Here is a 23,940-nt window from a genome sequence, read left to right as displayed (position 1 = left end):
CACATGCCTACCTTTGAGAGAGGCCCTGATTCGCGGAGTTGCGTAGCACCCAGGTCTGCTCTCGTGGAAAGCTGTTTAGAAAAAGTGCAGGAATGTGCATTTTTGCAGCATGCACCAACAACCCGTGAGTGAGAATTCCTGCACAACTAGATGTGATTTCTGTGTGCCAACAACACCCATCTCATCGGAACTTGAAGCGGCAGTTCTTGTGCAAGCCTGTTGAAGAATTCCCAGGAAATAAATAAATCTGATGAAAAATAAATTCTTTTATCTAGCTTTGTTTTGTTTAAGGATCCCAGCACTGGAAAATTCTGAGGTGTAAGCCCCCCTTACTCAGGTGTAAGCCCCACTGTATTCAACAGGAATTACTTCCAGACAGGCACGCACAGGACTGCAACCTTGGACAATCATATAAATAGCATCTCAGAAATAAATCACTCAACAGACATATATCCCATTGCCTTGCTATGCGATCCTATAAACATCTATCCAGAAGCAAGCCCCATTGAATTCAATGGGAATTTCTCACAGGTGCAGTATAAGACACAGTCCGAAAAAAAGATAAATGATTTTGCTATTAGTGCACAAAAGGATCTATTTTGTGCATCAAGGGAATGTGAGGCTTGAGGTTTAACCTGGAGCCACAGTGATGGGTGAGCAGATTAGCAGATGAGCTGACATACAAGGGGTGGGGCTTTTATGCCAGCTCTGCTAGAAGGTGCCACAGTTTTCCTCTTCCCTCCTCATCCCTTGTTCCTTGCATGCCATGTCTCTTCAGACTGCATGGCTACCTGCACTTATTCAATTGCACCTAACTCACCCCAGAAGACTTCAGCACTGAGGAGGGCCAGGATGGAAACCCTTCCAGTAAAGAATAATAAAGTTCCATTGTCCTTCAGGTCACACTGGCTTATACTGGATGATGGGAATTATAGCCCAGCATGCCTGGAGGGCATGGGAATCCTGGAATACCCAGGGTAGGATCTGCCTAAAGGCAGACTGCGTGAGAACTCTACTTTTCTTCAAACCAGCCCTCTGCGGCAGCAACGATTTACAGAAGCGACGAGTGAGCGGGAGACCCTCTCCGCTCCCCAGCCCCGAGTCCCTGGGGCCTGCCCTGTTGCTCCACAAATCCATCAGCACTGATTCTGCCACTGGAGGGCCTGGGAGGATTATGTCAACCACTGCGGCGAATAACGGGCTCCTGATGACCTTCCCCGGGAGTGGCAGCTTCTCCCGCAAAAGAAAATTCAAGGCACGCAAAGTACGCTTGGCCGTGACTCCGGCTGAGAAAAAGAGCAGACACGGAGGGGTGGGAAAGGGGCAAGATCGGAGGTCCGCTGGGGGAGAGTTCGGCCCCCTTTCCAGTTCGGGGCTCACCACGTACACACCACGCCAGGCAAGGAAACTCTCAGGGAAGCTGAACCCAAAGGCTGAGTCCAGTTTTTGGAGAAGCTGTTGAGGGCGCACCTTCCCGAGAGGGGAGGTGCTAAAGGCAAAGGGGCGGGGTTAAAGGCCAAGTGGGTGGGGCCCAAAGGCACCGAAGCTGAATGCTTTTGCAGCCAAAAATGGGGCCTTGGGAGAGGTGCTTTAGCCACAGAGGCTGCTGGGGGATCCGCATGAAAGTTGCTTTGAGTTTGCCGTAAGAAGAAAGCGGGATATAAATCTATGAACTATATAAAGAAAAGTTAGGAAACCCCCTAATGGTGGACCGCTGGGGGGGGGGGAAGGGGGTGTGCCCACCTGAAAAGCTGCCCTTGGGGCTGATGTTCCCCACAATTAATTTAAGGCTGTATCCCTTGAAACCAGGAATGGAACAGGTGTGGCCACATTCTGTCCGACTACAACATCCAGCGTTGCCTCTGCTGGCCGGGGCTGATGGGGGCTGTGGTCCAGCCGGACCTGGGCGGCCACACACCACACCAGACTCCCACAGGCTGCCCCTGCCAAATCCTCTGAGCGGCCTCTCCCATTTCTCTGCACGGGAACGTACCCATTGCATTGTTTTGGCCCGAGAAGCGCCCAGTGGGGAAATGTGCTCCTTGATGGAGACGGCCTGAAGGTTCCCTGGCGCTTCATGCAGGCCGTCTGCTCTAGTCAGGCAGCTTCGGGGGCAGAGGGGCCGGACCGGGGCAGCAGGCTGCCCTGCGTGTGGCAGAGAGGACAAACCCAACTGGAGCATTTGCCCCCTCCGTAGTTGACGCCTTCCCACAATGCTGCAGCGGCCGCAGGACCCCGCAGCGTGACTTTCTTGGTAGCCCGGAGGCAGACGGTCATGTGGGCCCCAGTGAATAAATCAGCCACTTTTGCTTTATCCTACATGCATGTGTTTGTTTTTAAATCTCAATTTCCCTACATGTTTATGGAGAAATTTAGCAAACTTTGGCATGTTCATATATGCATGCATGCATATATATGGAATTGTTGCAATCGTGCCCATGTCTTGCTTTCAACCCTGGCTTGGCTCTGGAATTCCACTCACTAGCTGCCTTCAGCTCGACTCCAACAATACCTTCATCATGAGAAGCAGAAACTTAGTTTGACAATTTAAATGCACAAACACAGAGACTCAACATAATCAACTGGCTAATTAAGAATTGTTGCAACCCCTTCACAAAACCAGCTCCGGCTTCCAACTCCGGGGCCTGAGGACACGGCTTGGGAAAGCACCCAGTGCTCTGGAAGTTTTTACGCCGTGCCACATGGGGTGGACATGAAGCCAAAAGCAGACCAGAGGCCGATGAAACAAAGGAACGCCTGCACAAGATCCTTCCACCAAGACATCCCAAGTGGCCAGTTCTGCAGCTAGCCACGAAATCAAAGTGCTCACTGTCCGTCCTAAAATATATATATTAAAATACTTTTTCAGAGCAGAAATACAGGAGGGTGGTAGAAAATAGAGCGTTCCTGGAAATGGTGAGGGTGGAAAGGAGGAGCAACTGCAGGCAAAAACCAAAGGAAGAAGAGCTGCTTTGATTCTGGACTGCCCCAAAACAAGCCAGAAATCTTCCTTATAAAACTAGATGCGGGGGCGGGAATAAAGGGAGCCCACTTAAGTAGAAAAACTGCTCACCAGCCCAGAGCTGAAAGGAGAATGGGGTTCTCCGTCCGCACAGGAGGGGGCTTCTTTCTCCCCCACCCCGCGCTTCTCTCCCCGCCCCACACAGGGAAAGATAGACTGCTTTCTCTTTCACATCTCCGGGAGCCTGGATGGGCCACGTGAAGCGGGGGGGGGGGAGCGGGGGAGACCTCACTCTTTGCCTGTAATGGGGGGCCAAACGCCCCTGAGTGCAGGACATGCCCTGGTGCTGTGAGGCAGTCGCTTGTGGAACATCTCGTTGCGGGGCTCCTGCAGCTGGTGGGAGAGGAAGCAGGGAAGGAACGAGTGCAAAAACGGGACACCCCGGGGATCGGTGGAACTATAGGAAGGTCCCGTTGGGGAGAGGGATTTTGAACCCGCTGCTCAGCAGCACCAGGCCGATGGAGAGGCCCAGCAGCCCAGCAACCAGCACCCCCGCCAGGGCCTTGAGGAAGGAAGTCCGGCTCCGGGTGAAGGCAGGCGGGCCCATGATGCTCAGCAGGGCGGTGCTGACAGTCAGGGTGTAGAGGATGGAGACGCCCGTGTTGAGCGCCACGATCTTGCCGAACTTTGCAAAGGGGGCGATGATGCAGAAGAAGAGCGGGACGGTGGCGATGACCGTGGTGACGGCGCTGGAGACGATGGCCACCCCCACGTGCCGGACCGCCTCGAGGGTCCTCCACTGGCGGCTGGAGCTCGGGTCCTGGAGCGGAGGGCAAGGTGGAGAGAAGGAAGAGCAGAGGACTCATGTATCCATGCCTACGAAGAATGCTTGTGTCCCGTTAATCACACAAGAGGATTCCTGCCAGGAATGGTGAAGGGGAAGAACCATTCACAGGAAGTCTTGGCTGAGGGTCCTTGGAGGTATCTCCCCTTCCCTCCCCTCCAGCTGGGGCACCAGACGGTCTACCTACGCCTGGCCTGCCTGAACAATCAAGGTTTGCTCCTGTTTTTCAGATCATGTGGACAACCAATTTGTACGCCCACTTCAGAAACCCCAAGTCAGCCATTGAAAGGATAACAAAGAGCTTGCACTAATGGCTTGCACTAACGGCCACTTGCACTAATGGTGGTGATCTTCCTAACCTTCTGGAAACCTTACAAGTACAGAAAAGGAGGTTCCGGCGAAGATGCCGCACTGATTTCCCCTTGTTTTGCATCCAGATATGAAGCAGGCCCACCTGCTGAAGTGCTGGCATGGAAGAAGGACTGAAGGACAAGCCTTGCGGCAGAAGAAGCCATGCGGGAACCCAAGAAGGACAAGACACAGGGGTTGAAAGACAAGCACTGTGGGGCTCTCTCACCTCAGCCAGGTGAAGAGGCAGGTTCTCCCCCGCCAGAAGGAATCCTTCCACGAGGTGGACGCAGTAGTCAACTGAAGAACCAACGAGGATCGAGAGCGAGATCGCCTCTACTGCTCCCATCTCCCAACCAGCCCAGTACATGATGGTCACCACCAGGCACACGACCCCTGGAGAGAGGAGTGAGCACTTGAAAGAAATGCGGGGCATTCTTGTTCTCAGTCTAGGGCTGAAATGACCCGTCTCCCTGGGCGCAGGTGGTGAAACTGGGGCGGGTGATTTGAGTAATAGCAAGGGGGCAAAACTATCCAACTCTCTTTCGCACAGGTTCTCGTTTGCCATCTACTGGCACTGCCCTGATTCTGCATTGGATGACACTGGAGAGCAGGGATGCTTTGGAAGAGACAGAAGAGGTCCATGAAGGACAGGAGGGGAAGCCCTTGCCCTGGCCAGCCCCTGACCCCACGACGAGGCACTGGGAGAAACAAGCTGCCCAGTGAAAGGGCCTGTGTAGGTCTCGGGGGCTGGTCCTTCACCTGTGGAAGCCACAAGGGTGGAGCCTATAGAGTTGCTGAAAGAGAAGGACTTTGGGGAGAAGTCCTCAGTTTGGGTTCAACACTCTTGACATGAGCAGAGGCTGATCTTTCATCTTATTAGAAGGTTTTAGAGTTACTTAAGTCCTGTAGCTGCGAAGGGCCAATTGCAAAGAAACTGTCTGGGGGTTTGGAGCTGAAGGAAAAGAAAGGATGGGCTGAGCTTGTGTTGGGCTCCTCGAGAAGGTTGCCGTGGGGAGAGGCAGATGTAACAGGGCCCCTGTTAAGACGTGGGTCTTGGCAGTGCCCAGCCTTGACCTCGGGCCGGTCGGCAAAAAGCCCGAGATGCCGCACTTGTAAAATCACATGCCACATTCGCTCTGGAGCAGGTCGGTCTCCGTACCTAAAATGGTGAGCAGCACCGGGAGGAGGAGGAGGAGGTGGGTGGTGAAGAGGGTGACGGCCGCCACGCAGATCAGCAGGGAGAGGATGAGACTGTAGAGGGCGCTCTGCACACCTGTGACAAAGCAAAGCGGGGGCGGGACGGGACAGGGGGGACCGTGGGTGTCACTGCTGAAAGTATCCCACAATAGAAACACAGAATCTGAGTGAGTCAGAAAGGGTCTCCCGGGCCATCTAGTCTGACCCCCGGCCCAAGCTGGCTGCATTCATGACATGCCCACCCTGTGCATGTCCAGCCTGCCCTTGAACACCCGCACCGATGGGGCCTCAACCACGTCCCGGGGAAGCCCACTCCAGACCCTCGGGTTCCTGACCGTCAGGAAGCACTTCCTGGCATCCAAACTGAACCTTGAGAGTGTGTGTCAGACGAGGGTCAGGAGGACCCAGGGCAGTTCCCCGCTTGACCACAAACCCTCTCTGACCACACAGTGGGGCCATTCCTTCTACCACTGAGCCCGATGCTGTCAGAGCCCAGCTCCAGACTGCCCTAGTTGGCAAGGCCAGTGGCCGGGGATGATGGGAGCCTTAGTCCACTGCCTTCTGGTACACCACTGGTTCCCCATCCCTGTCCCAACCCATCCAGGTGCCAGAGGAAAACAACCACCTGCGGAGAACGGGGGTGGGGTTAGAAAGCGGCAGGATGCACGCCATTCCCCCTCCATGCCTGTGAGTCGGGCTCCTTCGCAGCACCATTCCCCCTCCCCACGGGATGCCCTTCGACCGCTTACCGATGATCTCCATGAAAATCTGCTTCCAGTGCTCACACGTCTGGAAGCCCCGGCGCAAGGCGGAGCCCTCAGGGAACTGCTGCAGCTGCTCCTGGAGAAAGGTTTCCCATCTGAGATAGTCCGAGTAGGTCTGGAAGGAAGATTTCCCCTTGTAGGTTGTCTGAAACGCAAGGCAGCATGATGCTAGCAACGAAAGGTTTGCATACAGAGGACCTCTCTCTCTCTCTCAAACACACACACACACTCTCTCTCAAGGCTGCAGCTTCCTTTCCGGGATCAACCCCTCTCAGAGTGGGCCTTTTCCTTCGGCCTTTGGCTTTCCCAAGTATGGCTGCCTTCCCCAGGGAGTCTTCCCTCCTCACGAGGTGTGGTGAGATCTGCGGGAGAGGCCCTTCTGTGGGAGCCCTCCGTGAAGGAAATTAGGAGGGTTAGTACCCGGAGGAGGGCCTTCTCTGCGGTGGCGCCCAATCTATGGAATGCGCTCCCCAGAGAGGTCTGCCTGGCGCCGTCGCACATACACCAAGACAGTATTGTGTGCATAGACAACCTCTCTGGTCCATCTCTACATCTGAAAAGCAGGTTCCCAGGGAGGACAAAGCTGTGTTCACACAAGGATATAGCCCTGTGTTTACACAGGAATGTGTTGTCCGAGTTAAACATAATCCTTGGTTCCACGTGTTGTGTTAAGCAACGCTCAGGTGCAATTTCCTTGTCTACAGGAAAGGCCGAAGGTCGAGGCTGACTCTTTAAGCAATCTTTACAAATGATGTCCTGGAGGATCTACACAACATTGGGTGCTACCAACACATGTCTCAGAGGACCGAGAGTGCGAAGGCCAAGACTCACCGACTCAAAGGCCATGGAGAGCCATTGCACCTTGCTGTCCTTCACCCCCACTGCACCATGGGAAAGTTGTCCTGGGAGAAGGTTTGGCTCGGGCAGATTCTTACACTCCGGGTGGAGCATCTGCAGAACGGAGGAGATGCTGTAACCTGGAGAGAGAGTGAGAGAGAGCAGAGGGGTGGAGACCCCCAGCGTGGCAGGTCAGGTAAGGCTCATGGAGGACGCCACTTTCCTTCCCTTGTCTCTGCCCCATTCCCTGAATTGTCAGCTGCTTGGTTGTTTCCTAGTGCTCACATTCTAAAAGAGCAAAATGCCTCTCCTAAGGATTAGTTACCAAGAGAACAAGAGAATTATTGCAATTCGATGGCTTGGGGGGGTGGGGTATTTTAGCCCCCAGCACTTTTTTCTTTCAGTCGCACCCACCCCTGGCATGTAGCCCTCGAAAGCTTTTCCACAAGGTCTTGAAGCTGAAAGAGGCCCAGCACTTCAGAAGATCTGGCCTGGAAATCACAATCCCACCAGATCTATTCACCAAAGATGGAAGAGAGACCATCTCAAGAGGCCTCCAAGTTTCACGAAATGGGTAGGGAGCCCCCTGAGCTCAAAGGCACCTGTGGACTTCCCAGTGTCAGGACACTGCTCACAACCTGTGGGACAAACTTCTGCAGGAGGCCTGGGGAGCCATGGCCCACCAGCCGGGGCCCAACAACTTAGTTCCAGCGAAGACTCAAAGCTACGTTATTTTCAGTGAAAGGTTAGACGGCTCCGTATCTTTTTGTTCCGTTGGTTTTTGGGGAAACTGGAGAGTTCAGTTCAACTTGGAGCTGTAAGTGGCAGAATGGAATGGTGGACCACCTACCTGAAGGCAGGCATTGGGCTCCTCCTGGTTTGACCAGCTCTGTGTTGCTGGCAATGATCTTGCAGATCCGGCACAAGCTGCCAATCTCTTCGAAGAGGTCGAATCCGTCATCGTAGACGACGCTGCCCTTTCACAAGGAGACACAAGCGGAAGGAAAGGGACATAAGGGATAATTCCCCAAGGACGAGGCGGGAGAGGAGGTTGTCTTCACTCAGCCACCAACCGGACAGGAAAGTACGTGTACCAGGTCTCCAATGACGTGGTTGTCCACTCGCCGGGTACGGTTCACCCCGAGGATGCCAAACACCACAAACACCATGGCTCCTGTGTCCACCAGGGGCCGCACTGCCGGTTTCCCACAACTGGTGTTCCCACATGGGTTGAATCCAGAAGTGGCTGAAGGCTTGGCTTTGGGAGGGGCTGGAAAGGGTACGAAAGTACAGAAACGTGATGCGTGCGCTGTGATTATGTACTGTGATTGGTTTAAAAACGTAAGAGGAGACATGCTCGATGAGCCCAAAGGACTACCTAATCCATCCTTCTGTCCACACAGTGGCCAACAGACCGTTCCCTGGAAACCCACAAGCGGGACATGCGTGGGAAAGGGAGCTACTTTTTAAGTAAGTCTTATGTGGGCTTTTGCCTCCTGCTCTCTTCTTAACTGGAGGTTTGCACACCAAAGTTTTCGCATCGACACACGAGTATTTTGTCTATTTCCTCCTTCCAGAAGTCCTAACTCCGGGGGAAGCGGTGAGTGAGAAATGGATCCACAAATCATCCCGGGCCTCACCTCTCTCACTCGGCACATACAAGAAGCCTTTGTTGGGTCCATCTGGGCTCGAGCTGAGGAGGCAGCCTGGAGGGGCCAGGCACACACGGCCGTGGAAAGGGGGCTTGTGCGACTGGGCGAAATATAATTTCCTGGAAGAAGGAAAAGCAAGTAATGCCCTCTGTTTCAGGCTTCAGAACAGCAGCACTTTCTTTGGAGCTCGCAGTTGCCCAGGATTCTGTGCCTTAACAAAAGAATCAGCGGGTGAAGCATCTCCTTCACAATGATAACACAATGAAGGCAAATACCTCTGCTGCGTTCTGTACCTTGCCCGGCTGTTAAAAGAGATCTCGGGCCATGATCTGACTCTAAACCCAGAAATCTAGCCTGAAGAGAACATGCAATGGAGATTTTTTTAAATGGATGAGTGCAAGGAATGGGTGACACTGAGGAAAATTTTGCTCTTTAAGATTTTTGGCACCCGGCAGCCTTGAGAGCTGAAAGTGGGTTGAGTGAGGTACTTTCGCAGCGTTTGTTTTGAAAAGGGAACATGACGAGCGCCTGTTTTCCCCATGCTGGAGAACCTGGATCGATCTCAGACCCTATTTGCATAAATTCTGGCTGCAATTAGTGCAATTTGCTTCTCTTGCAGCCAGAATTTATATTTCTTCCCCTGGCTTTAAAAGCGGCAGCAATGAATTGCGGCCCACTTCAAAGGCAGAAGACGATGTGTTGGCTTGACTCATGTTAGACTGAGTCAGAACCAATGCCTGGTTGACGGGCAAGAATTTGGGGGGCTGAGCCTGGGCAATCTGCTCGTTTTCCACCTCCCGGCCAACTTCCTTGCAAACCCTAATGAGCACATGGATGCGTTCCTAAGTTTACACCCACAACCATGAGAACTGGGGATTCGCTTCCAGCATTTAAAACTAGGATTCATGGAAATGTAACCAGAGGCTTTTTACTCCCACTCATTACCGTGTGCGCAGCTGTTCCTTCGCAGCCACATAGAAACTGAAGTCAAATTTCCACCCTCTTTTGGAATCACAGGACAGAGTGGTCATCATCCACTTCTTGGGGCCCGTCTGTTGGACATGCCCTACTGTGGACATACAAGCTGTCAGCCTCTTGGTGAAGTTACCGTAAGGAAGTCTATACACCTAAGCAATGGATTAATGAAAACAGAACACTTCACTACGGAGCTCCGGAGCTGGGGAAAAGGGCACAAAAGAGAGGTTATCAATGCATCGTCGCTGCCTTCTTCCGAAAGAGCCACAGGCGGCTCCCCGAGTGCACCGTTTCCTCCTAGGCTAAGATGTGTGGAATCACGGAACGGAAGAGTCGGAAGGGGCCGGAGGGCCACCAGGTCCAGCCTCTTCCTGGGTGCAGGACTTCAAGTTCAGCCACCCCTCTTGGATGCCCCGAGAGTGGGAGAGCCACTGCCTCCCTGGGAAATTGGCCCCCTTGCCCTGTGGCTCTAACAGTCAGGAGTTTCCCCCTGATATCTAGCCGGAATCGGTCTTCCTGTCACCTGAGCCTGTTGTTCCACGTCCTGCACTCTGGGCGGATCAAGAAATGATCCTGGACGTCCTCTTTGTGACATCTTTTCAAGTATTTGTATGGCTCTCTCCTGTCCCCCTCAGTCCTTGAGGCCAAACAAGCCGAGTCCTTTCATTGGTATGCATCCGCGCTTGTGCAGGTGAGCATTTTCAGAATTTTTCTTTCTGAATTTGAACACGAGACTGGGAACTGCCAAAACACTTTCTGAGAGGAAGGTTCCTCATTATCTTTATGTGCAACAAACAGGAAACCTCCACATAACATGCTGGTGACACCCAGCTCTACCTCTCAGGTACATCTGCTCCAGGTGAGGTGGTGGCTGTACTGAACTGATGCCTGGCTGAGGTCATGGGCTGGATGAGGGCCAATAAACTGAGCCTCAATCCAGATAAGATGGAAGTCCTGTTGGTGGGCAGTGTGGGTCTCCAGGTAGGTGATTTTGACCCAGTTCTGGATGGGGTAGCACTCCCCCTAAAGGACGGGTCCGCAGCTTGGGAGTACTCCTTGACCCAGAGCTGTCACTGGATTTCCAGGTGGCGGTGGTGGCAAGGAGTGCTTTCCTACAACTTTGAGCCATCAGCTGCATCCTTACCTGGATGAGCACTCGCTAGCAACAGTGATACCTGCTCTGGTAACTTCCCGCTTGGATTACTGCAACGCGCTCTGCGTGGGGCTGCCCTTGAAAACGGTCCGGATGCTGCAACTGGTGCAGAATAGAGCTGCCAGGCTGCTGATGGGGACCGGCGGTTACTCTCACGTAACGCTGGTCCTCTACCAGCTCCACTGGCTTCCAGTTGAAGTGCAGGCCCAATTCAAGGTGCTGGTTTTGACCTATAAAGCCCTAAATGGCTTGGGACCAGGATACCTGAAGGAACATCTTCCTCACGCCCCTTAAGATCTGCGGGAAAAGCGCTGCTCTGGGAACCCTCTCCAAGAGCGGAAGAAAGGTCATCAACTCGGACCAGGGCCTTCTCTGCTGTGGCGCCCAGACTCTGGAATGTCCTCCCCAGAGAGGCACGCCTGGCGCCAAGTTTATACTCTTTTTGGCGCCAGGCAAAACCTATTTTAAAATTTAATAGGTTTTAAGTTTAGTCGCTCTGTTTGCTTTGTGATTTATTGCTTTGTTCTGTTTTATTATTTACTGAGATTGTTGTTTTAATTGTCTTTTTAAATACTGCAAGCTGTCCTGAGATCTTGTACGATAAGACGACATTAAAAAGCTTTTAATAAATAAACAAATTTACAGCAAGAGACACTTTTGCACCAAGTAGATCTGTGCAAATTTCCCATTCCCATGGAGTAAACAACTCTCACTTGCACCAACGGGGACCGGTCATGAGACGAGCGGTGAGAGAAGGGCCAGAGAACTGTTCAGTTCTCAAAGGTCACTCCCCCCCCCGCATCCCTACACCAACCCAGTGCCCCCTGGCATGTCACGACAACAGCTCCCAGCGTTCATGAGCGCTGGGTGTGCTGCCTGGTCCTGACGGGAGCCAACGCTCCGAAGACCTAAAATGCACAGGTTCTTGCAGGCCGAGCCCCTTGCAAGAGCGTGGAAGTTGCAGGAGTCTGGGCTCTAGGTCGGACACTTCCTCACAAACGTGTCTGGAGGAACAAGCACTCCTCTGAGGTGGCTCCCCCTCTTCTCTACCCTGGGCTGGTTTCCAGATCTACGGCCAGGAGAGCACGGCTGCCGGCTGCTCCAGGGACTCACCTGAAAAGAAGGGACCTCCCCATCTGCTGCAGATACCATCTGCCACGGTGCTGGGACGCTGGCATTGAGCGAGAACCTATAGACCACTGGCTTGCCTTTGCCTTTCGAGCGGAAGATGTACACTGTTCCCTGCGGGTCTGGAAAGAAGGGCACAGTCACACGGAGGGCCGAACAGAATCAGGGCAGTCCAGCAGTCCGTCTCTCTTCATGGTCAACTGGATGCTTCAAGGGGCAGCTCGTGAGGAGGACAACCCTCCCTGCTGTCTTTCTCCAGGAAACGGAACCCAAAAGGTCTAAGGCCACAGGTGGTGTGTGGATTTCGTGGCTAAATCACAAGAACATGGCCTTCCGAATGAATGGAAAACGCGCCCATCAGATCAAAGCTTGGGAGCAGAAGAGCGGACGTTTCTACAGTGCTTTACATCAGGGTCGGGGGCAGATCTCTCTCAAGGACCACCTTCCACTGGGAGTCCTCTGTAAGGGCCACAGACCAGTGGTGAGCAAAAAGCCATGAAGATGGTCCCTTTTCCCCCCTCTCTCTTTCTGCCATCTTGCTTTCTCTTCTTTCTTTCTCCCTGACTGGCGGCCTTCAGGTAGCTTATCCATCACCATTCCAGGACCGGTGATGGATAAACGGGCGCCACTGCTCTGCTGTTTCCTACGGGGGCGCACGGTCGGGGTGAGGAGAGCACCCAGGGCATCCATGCGCAACGTGCATCAGGGAGGGAAAGGGACGGATCGGGCTGGCTCACAGACTCACCCTGCACCACCCCTCCGTCGCCCGGGGCACTCGCCCGACTGCTCCACGCCGATCCCAGTCCCCATTTCTTCTTCTCCAAAGAGGTGCGGATGTTATTCTGAAGATTGTGGGGTTTCTCCTGAAACAAGCCTGTCGCACAGGGTTAGTGAGGGACAAAGGGGTAGCCAGAGCTGGCAGAAGCCTAGCAAGGCCAGGTGTGTGTGAACTCACAGGTCACGGAGGAAGCCAGGTGCCTGCATGCATCCGTTGTCCCTGGGAAATCACCCCAGAGACAAAGGCTTTGGCAGTTCTGTAGCCTCTTGGGGGCATTTAGCTTGCACAAGCACAAGCCAGACCAAGCCTGAGGTCCTGCCAACCCTTTCTTTGCCACTGCCTCTGGCAGCGCTCAGCCCAACTCACCTGAGCAGGTGACGCAAGAGAGCCCTTCCGCACTCAGGTTGTACTTGAGGTCCAGCAGCACCTAGAAAAAGAAAGGCTCAAGGAGGACGTACTTGTGTGCAAAATGGACAAGAAGACCCCCAGGGGCGACCTCGGATGCAAGGACGATTCCATGGAAAATGTTTCCAAGTTACCACACAGTTCCCCCTGTTCGGGAAGTGCAAATTTCCACCTTGGCACAGGTTGTAGAGTTAGGGCGGATTCAGTCTCTGGGGGTTCCTGGGCCATCTGCTGAGAGGCACCTCATTTCCGACTGCTAAAGGACAGGTCGCAAGAAGGGAAGGATGCTGCGGGAAACTTCCCAAAGGACAGGGCTTCTGCACTATGGTATCTTTTCTGCTTAGGTCAGAGGAGAATTCTGCTCCTTTGCCAACGGGCAGAGAAATGCAAGTATTTGCACTGAGAAAGTCCTCCAGTTCTTCATCACGTGCCCACATTCAGTGCATGCAAATTTCCCGAGTTTCAAAAATGCACATGCTTTTAACTGTCCATGCATCTTTTTTCCTAAGGGGGAAATTTATACAAACTTGAGAATGTGCGCGAACTTGGGAAAGTGTTTTGGCCAACGTTCACATTCAGATATGGAAGGGGCTGGGTTATTTTCCCATTTGGGCAAAGCAAGCAGAAACGGTGATTGCAAATGAGCGGCAAGCTAAAGCTTGGGGACCTCGGAGGACTCAGACACCTACCTGAATGTTGGTGTCGGGCCGGAACAGGAGGGGAGCGCGACTTGCCGGGCGAAGGCGGCTGGCAAAGAAGATCGACAGGCTGAGAACTGATACAAAGAGCCCTGTGGGGAAAAAGCCAGTGAGCACGAGGGCTGGAGGTGGGGTTCTCCCCCTTCCCAAATAGGGGGTGCAGGGTCTCTCCCCCTGGTGTTCTCCAGACCATAAGCCATGATGGTGGCTGCTTCCTAGGGAGAACCAGCTTGGGGAAAGCTGAGAAGCACGGCATCCCTGGGAAAACGGTGGGAGACAAAATTTGAGGCACATGCTTTTGGGTTGAGGAGGGCTGAAGTGCTGAATACTTGTGAAATTCACTTCGGTTCAGCCATATCTGATCAGCATTTATTCGGTTCACACCCTCTGGACCAAGCACGGACTCCTATGCGGCCGAAGTCTACACATTTCTGAACTTGCCATGTGAGTCAGGAAAATTAAACGTGTGATTGGCATCACAGATAATTCCCTAAAGTTTCAGAATAAAATCTGGAGTGGATTCAAGGCTTTGCTCACGGGCTGGCCCAGCAGTCCAAGGCCGATGGCTTACCGACGATCACCCACTTGCTTTTCACTGCTGACCACAGTGCCCAGGACTGGAGCAGCTCCTGGAGGCGAGCGATCAGGTGCCCCTGGCTGTCCTTCCTGGCCAGGCACTGGGGGTTCTCGGGCAGCACAGACACCAAGGGGACGTCCCCCATTTCCAGAGCGACTAGCAGAGGGAGAGAGGAGGAAGACAACTTGGAGACTCCACCTGAAGCATGAGATGATAGCCAACCCCTTTCTCGGTCCACCCCAGTGGCCCCGTGGCTCTGCCCTTCGGTGGCCCTTTGGCTTTGCCGTGGCCACCAACCCGCACTGCGAGAAAAGCCATTTCATGGTCAATTGGTTCATCTACCAGTTCAGCAGATGAACATCCCGCTATTTCACTTCCAGCTGCTTTAAATCAGTTGCTGCAGTTTACATCTCCGCCCTGCTGCTGGGTTTATTGGATACTGTAGTTGGAAGTTGTGCTGTGGCATGTCGTTATTTTAGGGTCTGAATGGCTGTCAACTGCCCACAGTGCTTCTGTTATTGTGGGAAGAGATATAATAAATGGGCAACTGTCCCGGGCCAGGCCTGCAAGAGCATGGGGCCATTTGAGTCCAAACGCCTAGACTGGGATCCCTGGAGAAGAGCCATGTCCCAGGCCAGACTCCCGGAGGGATCAGCCCTGTTCCCATCACCAGCTCCCAACCACAAGGAATGCGCTGGCTCAGCGGACAGGTGGGCAGAGCTGCAGATACCCCTGTAAAGCAGATGTGTGGAACCTCTTTCAGCCCCAGGGCCGAGATCCAGCTCGGAAAGCTCTCGGGGGCCGCACCTCAGGGGTGGGTGGGGCCCAAAGCGAAATAGGTGGAGCCAGAGCCAGGAAACCACCATATGATAGGAGGCAGGGGAAAAGGGGGTGTGGCCAGTCAAGCCTCAGGCTCTGTGATTCTGCTGTCAGGCTTTCAACTTTTTTGGAACAGACGAAGCCTGTGAGAGACGGGCAAAGCAGGTTTGCATGTTTTTCGTGTCTTGGTTTTCTAGTTCTAAGTCTGGTTTGTCCTGAACTTTGATTTTAAAAGTTTCAATGAAAATTCTTAATGCATCTGGGAAAACATTTCTCTTAATGCATATAATCTGGCAGGCAATCCTGCCTAACACAGGCATTTTTGTCGAGTGTAGTTCTCTAATCTGATGCGCTTTTAAAGCGCTGTTTCAGTTAATGTGCACATTTTGGGGTGCATATACTTTGCCGGGTTGCCATTTTTTTGGTCCGAGTTTGAGCTTGTATTAAAAGTCAGGATGAACAGAATGGAAGATGGCACCAATCTCAGAGTTTGGGATGAACTTCAATTTAAGATGGGAAAAAGGAGTGACCAGAGACAGATTTCTCCATCTTCATCCCTGCTCTTAATTTAGAATTTTGGGATTAAGGACTATCCCCCTTTCTCCATTAGGATTGCATTCACGAGTCCCCACGAAGAGAGGGCTGCCTGCCCTGTCCTGCTGACACAAGGGGGTCCCTGCGGAAATTGTCCTTCTGTCTAGGAGTATCGCAGGAAAGCAGCAAAGCAGCCATTTCCATAAATTACCATCCGGTGCGGGGAAGGCATACCAACGAGGCTCGGTGCCTGCGGCAGGAGTTTCAAGCCGTCTGGTGAGACACAGGCCGCAGGAGGGGTAAGGATGCCAAACACTCCTCGAAGGACAGGTCTGCCACAGTGCAAAAATCTCCCCCCCCCCCCCCCCCCGGCTCGGGATGCAGGAGAACTTAGCTCCCGCTCACAAAACATGCCCGGTTTGCAACCCAGAACAGGAGGAGGGGCAGAAAATGGCATCCCAAGAGAATGTTCTCGAGCTCTTAGACTACTCAAGAAGCTCCCCATCCTGTCCGGCAGGAAATTTGGAAAAATGCACTCGTTTGAAAGCCTCCATTAATCCTATCCTTCATTCTAGGTTCAAAAAAATGTGTGAATCTTGGCATTTTTTTGCCCAGGTTTCACAGTCAATCGCTGCTCATTTTGCACAACTTTCTCATTGGTGCGAGGCTGGCAAGGCAGAATCCGCCACATCCGCCTGGTCCTCCTACCCACTCGTTTTCGCAGGCCATCGGGAAACCTTCCTGACTCCCAGCTCATTAGAAGCACCCCATCATTCAAGGCCGTCGGCCTAAATCAGGCTGCCAAAACTGAGAAAGCTTGGCACATCTCACGGCGGGTGTTTGCGTGAAAGAGCTCAGCTCAGGAGCAGGGAACAAATGTTACCCTGAGTAAGTTATCCTGTTCTTTCCTTTTAGATCTTCCACCTGTATTTGGTGGATCAAAAGCGGGGAAAGGCAAGCAAGCAAGCAAACAAGCAGGTCTGATGATTCTGACATCTGCCCCCCTCCTTCTGGCCTACCTGGTTCCTCTTCGACATTCAGGAGGGGAATATCATCATCCAGGTACGGGAGAGACTGTGCGCATGGCAAACCGGCTTCCTCCGCGACGAAGACGGCGTCCGACATGTGCAGGGTGTTCTCCTTCGCGCACTTCTGGCTGCAGCTGTGGGCAGAAAGGGGAGGAAGTGCCAGGGAAGCCTCTCAAGCCAGCTTGCCCTGTGGCCTCACCGAGCTGCTCTGGGAAGCAGGTGCGCTCAGCACAGGCACCTGGGCCAGTCCAGGTGATGGCCCATCTTTTGTGCAGTTCCCCCTCCACAATTTGAAAGTGCTGGCAAGGCTCTCAGAAGACTGTGGTACCGCCAGTAAGAGCTTTAAGCGAAAACGTGCTGGCAGGCCGTCCTATTTGGACCCTGCCACTCTTGCCAAATTTAGTTTGGCTCTTGGCTCGAAAGAATCCCAGACCTCCCCGGCAAAGAGGTTTAGCATGCCTAGGATAATTTTCAGGCTCAGAATCCTAACAACAACCTTGCAAAGTAGGACAGTGGTGCGAACTGCCTTACTGCAGGTGGCGTCCTGAAACCGGGCCCCGCCTGCTTAAGCCTCGCCGTGGCACTCAGGAACGGGGGTGCTGCTCGCTTGTCACCGGGCCTCTCAGGCAGTGTGCGGCACCCCAGCTCTGAGCGTCACCCTTCCATAATTAGAGGCAACTCAAAAAGGCCGCTCACCTGGCCTGGCAAGCGTTTTCCAGAGGTGACAGGTAGAGAGACCATATTCCAAGCGCCGCGGGCATGGTGAAGAGGACGGCCACCCAGCAGCAGGAGACGATCAGAGACATGAAGAGGCCGAAGTCGTGGACGGCAGGGATCTGCAGAGGAAGGAGGCGAGAATTTGGTGAATGGTCCTGAAGCTTCCAGGGAACGAGGCAGCGTGAGAAACGCAGAAGCAGAGCGAGTGAGAAGGGGCCTCCCGGGCCATCTAGTCTGACCCCAGCTCCAGCCGGCTCCGCTCACGGCATGCCCACCATGTGCACGTCCAGCCTATCCTTGAACACCCTCACCAATGGGGCCTCAACCTCCTCCGGTGGAAGCCCATTCCACACCCTCAGGGTCCCAACAGTAAGGAAGTGCTTCCTGGCATCCAAACTGAACCTTGCTTGAACTGCCAGGCAAAGAGAAACAGAGGCAGTTCTGTTAGATCCAAGATGGAATCGGGGAAGAACTTTGCTTTGGTTAGGTTTGATGAGAACCAGCGCAGGTTAGTATTGAGAGTGCTGGGCTGGGACCCCAAACCCCCAGGGTCCCAGATGGCTGTTCGGGCATGAAGCAACTTGGGCCAGCCATGGACTCTGCCTGACCTATCTCGCAGGGGTGTCATGAAGATAAAATGGAGAGGAAGATTGTAGGAACTACTTGGAGTTCCTCACAAGATTAAAAAAGGCAGGATATAAATGTAATAATAAGGATGGCAGTATGCAAGATATCGAAAAGTCTTCATATTTGGGACAGAACTGAGATTTTTTTTCAATACAGGAGAAACCAAAGTGGATACACTTCTTCAACCCTCATTGTAAATTCACCTGTTCCTTTTTCATTGAGGAACAAGATCAAAATACGTTTCAGGTACAATCCTATGCATGTTTAGACTGAAAAAAGTCATTTGTACATGTAAAGGTACATTTATCCACTTGTGGTTTCATCAGGAGCAGAGGAGGCAGAGATTTGGCATTCTAAGCCCCAGATTAAATCAAGTGCACGGCACGGCTAGGTGGAGACAGAGCGATATCTGGATTTTCTTTTTCGGTCTAAATATGCATAGGCCTGCACCCTAAGCAAACGCGTATGTCCAGGAACCTGAAGCGCGCTTGCAAAGAAGGCGGCAGGTACAACACTCACCTGCGAGAAAACATTGGCCGCATACGCTGCAGCCGTGGTCACGGAGGTGAAGAAGGTTGCTTTGCCGGCAGTCTGGACGGTGTGAATCATCCGCAGGTTCAGGTCTTTCAAGTGGGTGGCCTGCCGGTAGGTGTTGATGAACACGAAGACGTCGTCCACCCCTGGGGTGATACAAGGAGAGCACAGTGAGGAAGGCTGCAGAACCCACCGGGGGGGGGGGGGGGGGTCGGCCTGAAGACGACAAGGATGCCTCTGAGGCTCCACTGGCAGCACCCCGAACTTGCCCAGTGCCCTAAAACCAGGAGGGACGTGGGTCAAGACCTGGTGGCCTTCAGCGTGTGAGCACCAGAGACGGTGGCCTTGAAGTTCCCTTCCCGTTCCACAGATAAGAGCTGCCTTTGCTGGGAGAACAACACTGTTTGCCTCCCTGGAACGGCCTTGCTCCGAGGAAGAGGGGCAGAGTCGGGGTGCTCTCTGCAGCAGTGGGGGAGAGAGCCCAAGAGGGGGTGTGTATGGTCCTCAGCCGGTGGGGAGGACCTGCCATGTTCCTCACCCAGGCAGCCTTTGGAGGCCCATGGAGCAGCCTAACCAGGAAGCCCACACGCCACAGCGAAGGGGAATCCAAGCTTCCTTTCACTGGTTGATTCATCATCGTCCTATATAGCTCACCACTGTTGACCACCTGAATAGCATCCTTGACACAGGAGGTTCTGTGCTTTGCGACGTCTCTTCAGACACGAAGTGTCTTAGCCTGGCCAGCCCCCCACCCCCCGCCCCGACCTGAGCAGGGCTCTTTTCTCCGGTGGATCCTTCCAGGACAGGACCATGGACCCTCTCCTGGCATTAGGATAGGTTCCCACTTCAATGGAGCCTTCCAGAGCAGGCAAAGAGAGAGGCCTCCAAAGCCAACACCTCCAAGGACGTAGCAGAGCGACTGAAATATGCTGAACGACGTGGGTGCTCTCAGTGTTCGGAGCTTCCCCTCTGCCTTGGGCCCCACCTTTCTCTCATGCAGCCCCACCCACCCATCAGACTCAGCCCCCTGAAAGCTTCCCTGGACAGGCGCTTGTCCTCTGTGGTTTCTTCGTCCCTGCTAGGCCTGATTCCCTCTTCAGAGCGGACCTCCCCAGGACAGCAAAACCTGGAGGTCTCTCCACCTGGGCAGGTCACTTACCGATCCCCACAATGACGAACGCTGCCACCCCGTTCAAGATTCCTAGGTACTGGATGCCGAACACCACGTGATACAGGAAGAGGGCCATGAGGCAGCTGAGCCCGATGCTGGCGATCCCAAAGAACGACAGAAAAACTGGAGGTGGGGAGAGAGAGAGAGAGAGAGAACATACCTTTCAGAGAGACAAGCAAGGGCAGGCTTTGAAGGACAGGGGCACCCATCGTGGGAGCCCCCCGTCCCATGCAGCGGGCTGTGAGAGCGGACACGAAACCCTTGTGTCTGGAGCAATGCAAGATGGGGAGCATGGGCCACCATCTTTCACAGGCAGAGGGTTGATTTTCAGCCCTGGGCCTGAAATCGTCATCTCAGAGGGTCTGAGCACCTTGCCCATGAAGAGGGACAGCTCTCGAGTTCATGGGTCAGGGAAAAGACTTGGGTCTAAAGAGGCTTCAGGAGGTGCTGACCGACCAGAAAGACCCCAAGAGCAATTCACACTGCCGTCACCCAAACCCAGGCGCGGACCCTTAAGGATCAGGTGCGGGGCAGGGCCTAAAACAGGACCCAAAAGATCTGGGATGCAGCTCACAGGACACAAAGCACCCAGATGTTCACATGAAGAGGGACACGTGCTCTGAAGCTTCTGTCTGTGTTCATGTAAAGCAGCCCACTTCCCAAGATGCTGAGGGGCAGTGTGGCGGAGTGGTTAGGAGCATGGGGCTGGGACTCAGGCGATCCGGGTTCGAGTCCCCGCTCGGCCATGGAGCCCACTGGGTGACTTTGGGCCAGGCACAGGCTCTCAGCCCAGCCTACCTCACAGGGTTGTTGTTGTGGGGATAAGATGGAGGAGGAGAATGATGTCAGCTGCCTTGAGCCCTTTGTAGGAAAAAGGCAGGCTATAAATGGACAAATAAATAAAAGTAAACAAATAAAATATTTCAAGAAAGGGTTCTATGGGCTGGAAGAGGACGACATTTGATTTCAGGAGGCGGGGAAAAACCTCAGGAAGAAGGTTCAGGGGCTTAGCAGGAGGGAACCACATCTGGGCTGATCTGGGAGCATCAGATGCACCGGTGATATTAAAGTCCCTGAAGCTTGGCTGTCACCAGAGGTGGGACAGGGGCCTCGCAGAGACGTGGGGCTCCAGTGTTAGGCGCCTCTGAACGCTGCCCCTGGACTCATGACGGCCCAGTTCGGCTTGAGGCTCAGTCTCACGTTCCTCCTTGGTGGGGCGAAATGCAGGCAACCCCGTCCAGCTCCCAGCCCCACACGGAGCTCTCCATGGTGCTGAATGCTCTGCCTCTTGCTTTGCGGGCCTCCGAACCCAAGCCCTGGTCTGCACCTGATCTGTAGCATCACCTGAGCTACCTCCCACAGCCTCTCCAGCTTGACACTGTAGTCAGCCGAGGCTCCGTCAGTGGGTGCTGATGCGGGAGGATTGCCTCCGGATAGCCAAAGGAACCTCTTGGTATTTTGCATGTTTAACAGATTTTTAGAGAGTCTTGGAAAGGCGTCCAGAGACCATTCGCAAGGTCTCTGAACTTCGAGGCGGCCTCATATCATCTGCCCATCTGCACGTTTTCCTTCAATGGAGAGGTGGCGGGTGTCCCTCAAGAGCGCTGCGGCCTGGCTGAAGGTGCAAGACCTCGGCACCCGACCCGTTCCATTCTGCATCTGCCAGAGGGACTGCAGTGCCCCAGGGTGGTACCTGGCCAGCACTGGGCTTGACCAAAAGAACGTGTCTCCAGTCAGAAGAAAAGGAACCAGAAAGGGAGGGCAAGGCATTCCAACATAAAGAGACCGGCCGACTCCAATCCGGATGGAGACCATGAGGGATCCTGAGCTGAGTCTGAGTCGCCGGGTGTCCTACTTGAGAACTGGCATGGGGGCAGTCCTCTGGCTGACTACGAAGTGCCCCATGTCACATGTCTCCAGCTCCACTCCTACTTGTGCATTCCCACAAGTCCCCAGAGACCTCCTTCCAAAAGCAACCACATCCCGGGCTTCTTGCCGCACAGAGAAGAAGCAAGTCCAAAGGTGTAGCGGCTGACCTGAGCAAGACGCCAAGAGGTAAACCAGCACGGCGATGCAGCTGCTGCTGATGAACGCCAGCAGCATGTCATTGTTGAAGGTCTTCCGCACTTCATAATCAAAGAGGTCTGTCCCACCGTAGAGCACTTGGACTTTGCTGGCAAGAAAGCCGGGAGGAAAACCGACAGTGAAATTCAAACGCCAGTTCTCCCTTCTACCCCAGGCAGGGTTCCTTCTCTGCTCTTCTGGGGATGTTCTTTGCATTAGCATACATATTTTTACCTGCATTTTCCCCTAGCAATGCTGGAGAAACCCACGAAGGACTCAAATGAACCTGCATTGCCCCAAGCCCTCCCTGCGGTTCCTGCAGTTGTCTCTGGAACTTGCAGACTGGTTTTTTAAATTTGGCATATTTTGTGCAAAATCGGATGTAGAAAGAATAGACAAATTAAAATTCAATCACAGAACAAAAATGTGCACAGCCCCGTCCTAGAGCAAAGCAAGGAAATCTCTGTTATCAGGATCTGTGCATTTTGGGGCTGATTGCAAATGCATTTGTCCAAATTTTGAGTTTGCAAATTGGCAGAATGTGGAGCTAACATCTCCCCATCTCATTCCAGGCAATGCAGCTTTCTCTCCACTAGCACACCCCTAATTTTCCCCAATAGAAACACTTTATGCACATTTTGGGATTGGAGAATTTACCTGGGGAAGGGCAGGTGTTGAAGGAAAACAGTTTAGATTACGTATTACTTCAGGAGTTCTAAACTTAGGAAAGTTTGCATTAAAATGCAAACCCAATGAAATTCTCCTCCATTTCCCCCATAACACAGAAACTCTCCATAACTAGAAACCATAACATAATATGCATACATATAGATTTGTCTCCCAGCTTTTGGCTCAAGGGTCAAAAGAAAATCTGTCAATGAGAGAAACTTCTCCCAGCTCCGTGCGCTTCAAGAGCAACAGGATTAGATTCTTCAGAAGAGAAAAGCAAATGTCAAGAGACAGAGAAAACAGCACGTGCTTTTTTCTAAATTTCCTTTGGAGATTATTTTGTTGGCTCCCCAAAGCCAACAATTCCACCTGGAATCCTAATCGGAATTTTATTAAATCAAGGAGTACAAAGTGAGGTGGGGGAGTGATAAGTGTACATATTCAGAGGGTGAGGTAGCCAATGTTGAAAGCTCTAGAAAATATCCTGACTCTTCTGCAGAGAGAACAAAGATAATCCAAGATAATTAAAAACAGAGACAACTATAAAGCCGGCGCTGCACCAGAGCAGCTGCGAGGAGCCCTCTGCCAAGCTCTCTGCTGCTCTCTGCCATTTTCCCCTCAGCACAATAGCCTCAAGTACCTATTATACTATTCCAAGGCAAAGCAAAACACTCCATCCAGCCTGAGCAGTGACTTTCCAAGCTTCGGCACCCGGATTGATTGTCAATATTGGGACTCAGTTTTGTGACAGTTGATTTTGCGCATGGGCCAAGCGCCCTTCCTGCAAGAGCACGTGAGAGCGATCTCCCCGCACAGGTTTGGGCACGGATGAGAGATTTTCTTCCAATTCGTTTTTCACTCAGATCAAACCTGCCACCTTGAACGTGAATGGGGAAATCTCGCTATCCCTAGCTCTGCGATCAGAATTTGTATAAAAATGTGTGTGCCAGAAAAATGCTCACTTTACAATGCTCACATTTCTGTGTTTTCCTCTAATGTGCATATTTTGGGTCCTTCTCTTGATCAGAAACTCTACTGCAAAATCCAGAGAAGAGTGAAAATTTGTGGGTGAACGGGCACTGGGCTGTACTTTTGTCCAGAATGGCGTTTGGTAAGTTGGGTGCCATGAAGACACTCAGTAAACCCACTTCTTCCCCCTCCCATCTTCATCCACACAGAAATGAAGCAAAGCTTTCACCCACACAGGGTGAAAATCCAATCGGTATTTGCAATTCCACTGCTCTGGCTTGCTGTCCCCGCGAGCTGAACCCATCCAGGGACTTCTGCCTCCAAGGCAGGCCACAGGTTGTAATTTTTAAAAAAATACCATTTGCACGGACCAGAATATTTGCACTGCTTTTACACATTGGGAGTAAAAATGACACCGGCCTAGCTTGACCCTCACGGATTGCGCAAGAACGATATCGCCTCACTTGCGCCAATGGCTGGATCGCCA

General features: G+C 52.9%; 1 protein-coding gene across 1 annotated transcript in view; it reads right to left on the bottom strand.

Moving 5' to 3' along the window:
- Positions 1-3,191: 3,191 nt before the first annotated feature.
- Positions 3,192-23,940, bottom strand: part of DISP3 (dispatched RND transporter family member 3) — a 37,071-nt gene continuing 16,322 nt past the window's right edge. Inside the window, exons 4-22 of the mRNA XM_044445463.1 lie at positions 21,788-21,924; positions 19,740-19,874; positions 18,566-18,726; positions 17,399-17,538; positions 16,694-16,836; positions 14,316-14,477; positions 13,736-13,836; positions 13,008-13,068; positions 12,609-12,737; positions 11,849-11,985; positions 9,553-9,734; positions 8,596-8,726; positions 8,050-8,225; positions 7,806-7,932; positions 6,950-7,095; positions 6,104-6,263; positions 5,317-5,430; positions 4,384-4,550; positions 3,192-3,782 (exon numbers count right to left, since the gene is read on the bottom strand). Coding sequence (XP_044301398.1) covers positions 3,420-3,782; positions 4,384-4,550; positions 5,317-5,430; positions 6,104-6,263; positions 6,950-7,095; positions 7,806-7,932; positions 8,050-8,225; positions 8,596-8,726; positions 9,553-9,734; positions 11,849-11,985; positions 12,609-12,737; positions 13,008-13,068; positions 13,736-13,836; positions 14,316-14,477; positions 16,694-16,836; positions 17,399-17,538; positions 18,566-18,726; positions 19,740-19,874; positions 21,788-21,924 — 2,872 coding nt within the window. The 3' untranslated portion in view covers positions 3,192-3,419. The remainder of the gene's footprint in view (positions 3,783-4,383; positions 4,551-5,316; positions 5,431-6,103; positions 6,264-6,949; positions 7,096-7,805; positions 7,933-8,049; positions 8,226-8,595; positions 8,727-9,552; positions 9,735-11,848; positions 11,986-12,608; positions 12,738-13,007; positions 13,069-13,735; positions 13,837-14,315; positions 14,478-16,693; positions 16,837-17,398; positions 17,539-18,565; positions 18,727-19,739; positions 19,875-21,787; positions 21,925-23,940) is intronic.

The sequence above is a fragment of the Varanus komodoensis genome, unplaced genomic scaffold (genome assembly GCF_004798865.1).
Source record: "Varanus komodoensis strain SLA01 unplaced genomic scaffold, ASM479886v1 scaffold48, whole genome shotgun sequence".
In the NCBI taxonomy this organism is placed as follows: domain Eukaryota; kingdom Metazoa; phylum Chordata; class Lepidosauria; order Squamata; family Varanidae; genus Varanus; species Varanus komodoensis.
The sequence above is the reverse complement of the archived record's forward strand: the minus strand, read 5'-3'. Positions and strand labels throughout refer to the sequence as shown.